Here is a 3295-nt window from a genome sequence, read left to right on the forward strand (position 1 = left end):
CCACACGCATACAAACCATACACACACACACACACATACTCCTTGCAAAAAACTTCTATTACGTAACTTTATGTACTTGCTGTTCTCGTTTACAGGAATAACTAAAGAAATAAACTGCTGAATTTAGTTTGAGAAATTTATTTACTTAAGAAATAATTTCATTTAATAAGCAGAATGTCAGAACTGAGGCACATTAATAATATATTCATTAATAATATAGTCTAAAATTAGTTACATTTAAAAGTCCCATTACAATAATGTTACAATAATTTTTAAGCTGTGAACGATTTACTAATTACGTCGTAATTTTATAAGTAGATTTCTACATGCGTATCGATCCGTCGTGTACCATTTATTATCCGTTATTGATTTTTACAGATCAAGAAACATGAAAATTAGGTACTAGTGTTTTTAGTATCCAAACATTAGTATTTCTTAATTTTAATATTAGTATCTTAAAACGTAATAAACATAATACGAGCGCTTGTTCTTGTAAACTTCTCGTAAGAAGTATACTATGTATTCGTGTACCACGAATTCTAAAAAAAATGTCACTTTACACTTGTTAAGGCTGTTTTGTCGAATTCTGTACTCGCGGAAGACGAACGAGCTAGCGAATATTAAAATTAAACGTTCTTCACGACATCACCTACGATCGGCAATAACTTTATTTGTTGGATAGTGAAACTGAGACCGTACATCATTTTCTCCAAGTTATTTTTTTTTAACTAACAGAAATATTTGAAAGGCCTATCCTCCCACTATCGTATTAATATTATTAAAACAGTATTAATATCTAATGGCACTAAGACATCCGTGCTTGGCTCCTTACAGGCATTTCAATTATTTCTGTCAGTTAGACAAAAGGAACTTTCTATAATTTCGATTTATTTTTTTTTAATATGATGTATGATATGCCGAAAGAGAACAAAAATTTCGTGAGTAGGTGGACAGTGTACAACCTGAAATAAGTGTGTGTCACGAGAGAGTGGTTTAAATAAGCTGAGAAAATCTCAAATACATCCGAACAATAGATAAAAAAACATCCGAACAAAAGATAAAAAAATTAATTTAAATAAATAATACTCACATTGTCTGACGCCGACGAGCTTTTGGCAAACTAGACAAATCCTCTTTCATGCAATACTGCCGAGTACCGAGAACAAAAGTCTTGAAATATTCCATTAGGTCTAAATGTTCTAAATCAATTTGAAACGTCTTGCGATCCTCTGGCGACATTTCATTACGCATAGTCAATAGTTTAGTATTGTCAAACGTCCAATTCTTTAAGGCGAAATATTGTAGTACCTTTATGCCGTTTAAAATACGTTTCAGGATCCTGACCATACTGTTTGATATGCGCCATGAAAAAAAGAGAAAGTGTTATATAATTAAGTACTTCCGATATGTCAAAATATTGAACTAAAAACATGCAACACTTACAATCTTTCTCGCCGAAATATCAGCATCAGAAAATCAACGGAGTATGCGGGAATAATGTGGAACAAGAAGAGCAAGAAATTGTGTACAAATTTGTTAGTATGCGGGGCGCCATCTGGATACCAAGCTTGTTTCTCGAAAGGATACTTGTAAACAAAACTTTTAGTTATTTCCAAAATTTTACCCCACGTGACCGGTATGGTGCCGCTATGCGTTATGTTGTACACTGGCATACATTTTAACCTGTCGAGTAATTAAACGAAAAAAGAATATAATTCTTGATACGTTATTAAGTTACTTTCGGTTGGAGTTACTTAAGTTATCGAGAATGTTTTGAATCTCTTAATGGATTCACTGCCAAGTTCTTCATCGAGAACTCTCCAAATACCAACCCGTAACTTGAATTTTTCAACTAAAGATGTAAAAGAAAATTTATTCCATAATATGAGAAGGACAAAGAAGACAAAAAAGAAAAACTTTTTCTCTCTCAGATATCACAGATATCAAATTAGTCTTTCATAAGTGATCATTGTATCATGGATCAATTGTATCATAACATGCTGGTAGCACACGTATAAAATATCCCAAGGTACAATCTTTAATTTAAACATTCAAAGAAAGCAAGGTAGAAACAAAGAGATATTAGATTAAATAAGATTAGACTAGAGCTTACTTCATTCTGGCAGAGGAGAAGCGAAGGAAAATAGGTAATAGAGAAGCAGTTCAAATATTACAAACGTAAAATTCTACGAAGTTGACAATTTTTTGTTATCGCAGAAAAATAAAGAAAAAAAGAAGTCTTAAAAGAAGTAGATACATACTTCTCTTGGGTAGCCACTTTGTAACTGATTCCGATGACGGCGTTAATTGCAAAGTCGACTGGTATTATTTCAGCGTAATGTTGTGTGTTACAAAGCATCGTTCTGAGGATACCTTTGCCTCCAGCAACGAGTATCCCAACAGGACCATTTAAACTGTCGACCCATCCTGGTACTGGCTCCTTAACGGCAGGAGTTACTACACGAAAAAATAAAAAGAAAAAATAATCAATTTAACGATTCGTCTTCTTTTGTTATATATAATTTACTATTTTTGGTAATTATCGAGATATATATAATCACCTATTGACGGCCTGGCAACGACGCAAGGTAGATTTGGATATTCCCTAGCTACCAGTATTTCAGCTAAACGCTTCGTGTAGGTGTAAGTATTCGGTTGCGGTCCCAATAATCTGCAATCAGAAGAAAAGATAAGCCTACAATCAAAGAACTGCGAAATATCTAGCCCTTCCCTGCTCCCAATACGATGCACACATTAACTCTAAAACATCACTCTTCTTTCGAGCCTCGATTTCAATACTTTGGGCATAGTGCACCCAGCCATTTTCAACTATCAATATTTTTTCGGCATATGGGTATCTTTTAACATTTTTTTAATTGGAACATTAAAATGTTAGAAATACACTTGTAGCATTAATTGCAATTCAGTCATTATAAATACAAGTTAATTAATACGTAAAAAAATCGAATAGAATTTCCTTAATCACAAAGCCTATTTGCTTGAAAATTTATAGTATCTTATGTAACGCTGTATTGTATAAAATCAAACGCTATTTGACAAAAAGGAGGATATGAATTTTCGAAAAAAATGAAACTACGATTAAAAAAAAAAAAAATATATATATATTGTTTTAGGGGATTTTAACGTCAAGATATGGAAACGCGCGTTTCAACAGTAGCATGGATATGTCAAAAGTGTTCTAGAGTCGTCCCATAAAAGTTCGTTTCTGATATATTAAAGAAAAGTTTATTCATGATATATATATATATATATATATATATATATATATATATAT

General features: G+C 32.3%; 1 protein-coding gene across 2 annotated transcripts in view; it reads right to left on the minus strand.

The window, feature by feature from the left end:
* Positions 1-331: 331 nt before the first annotated feature.
* Positions 332-3295, minus strand: part of LOC116842810 (putative fatty acyl-CoA reductase CG5065) — a 9401-nt gene continuing 6437 nt past the window's right edge. For both annotated transcript variants that reach the window (XM_032812522.1, XM_032812523.1), the window contains exons 5-9: positions 2562-2671; positions 2262-2457; positions 1444-1683; positions 1091-1348; positions 332-962 (exon numbers count right to left, since the gene is read on the minus strand). In XM_032812522.1, coding sequence (XP_032668413.1) covers positions 875-962; positions 1091-1348; positions 1444-1683; positions 2262-2457; positions 2562-2671 — 892 coding nt within the window. In that variant the 3' untranslated portion in view covers positions 332-874. The remainder of the gene's footprint in view (positions 963-1090; positions 1349-1443; positions 1684-2261; positions 2458-2561; positions 2672-3295) is intronic.

This window comes from Odontomachus brunneus, unplaced genomic scaffold (assembly GCF_010583005.1).
Source record: "Odontomachus brunneus isolate Ranch 3 - 2012 unplaced genomic scaffold, Obru_v1 Obru_scaffold_027, whole genome shotgun sequence".
NCBI classification, from domain to species: domain Eukaryota; kingdom Metazoa; phylum Arthropoda; class Insecta; order Hymenoptera; family Formicidae; genus Odontomachus; species Odontomachus brunneus.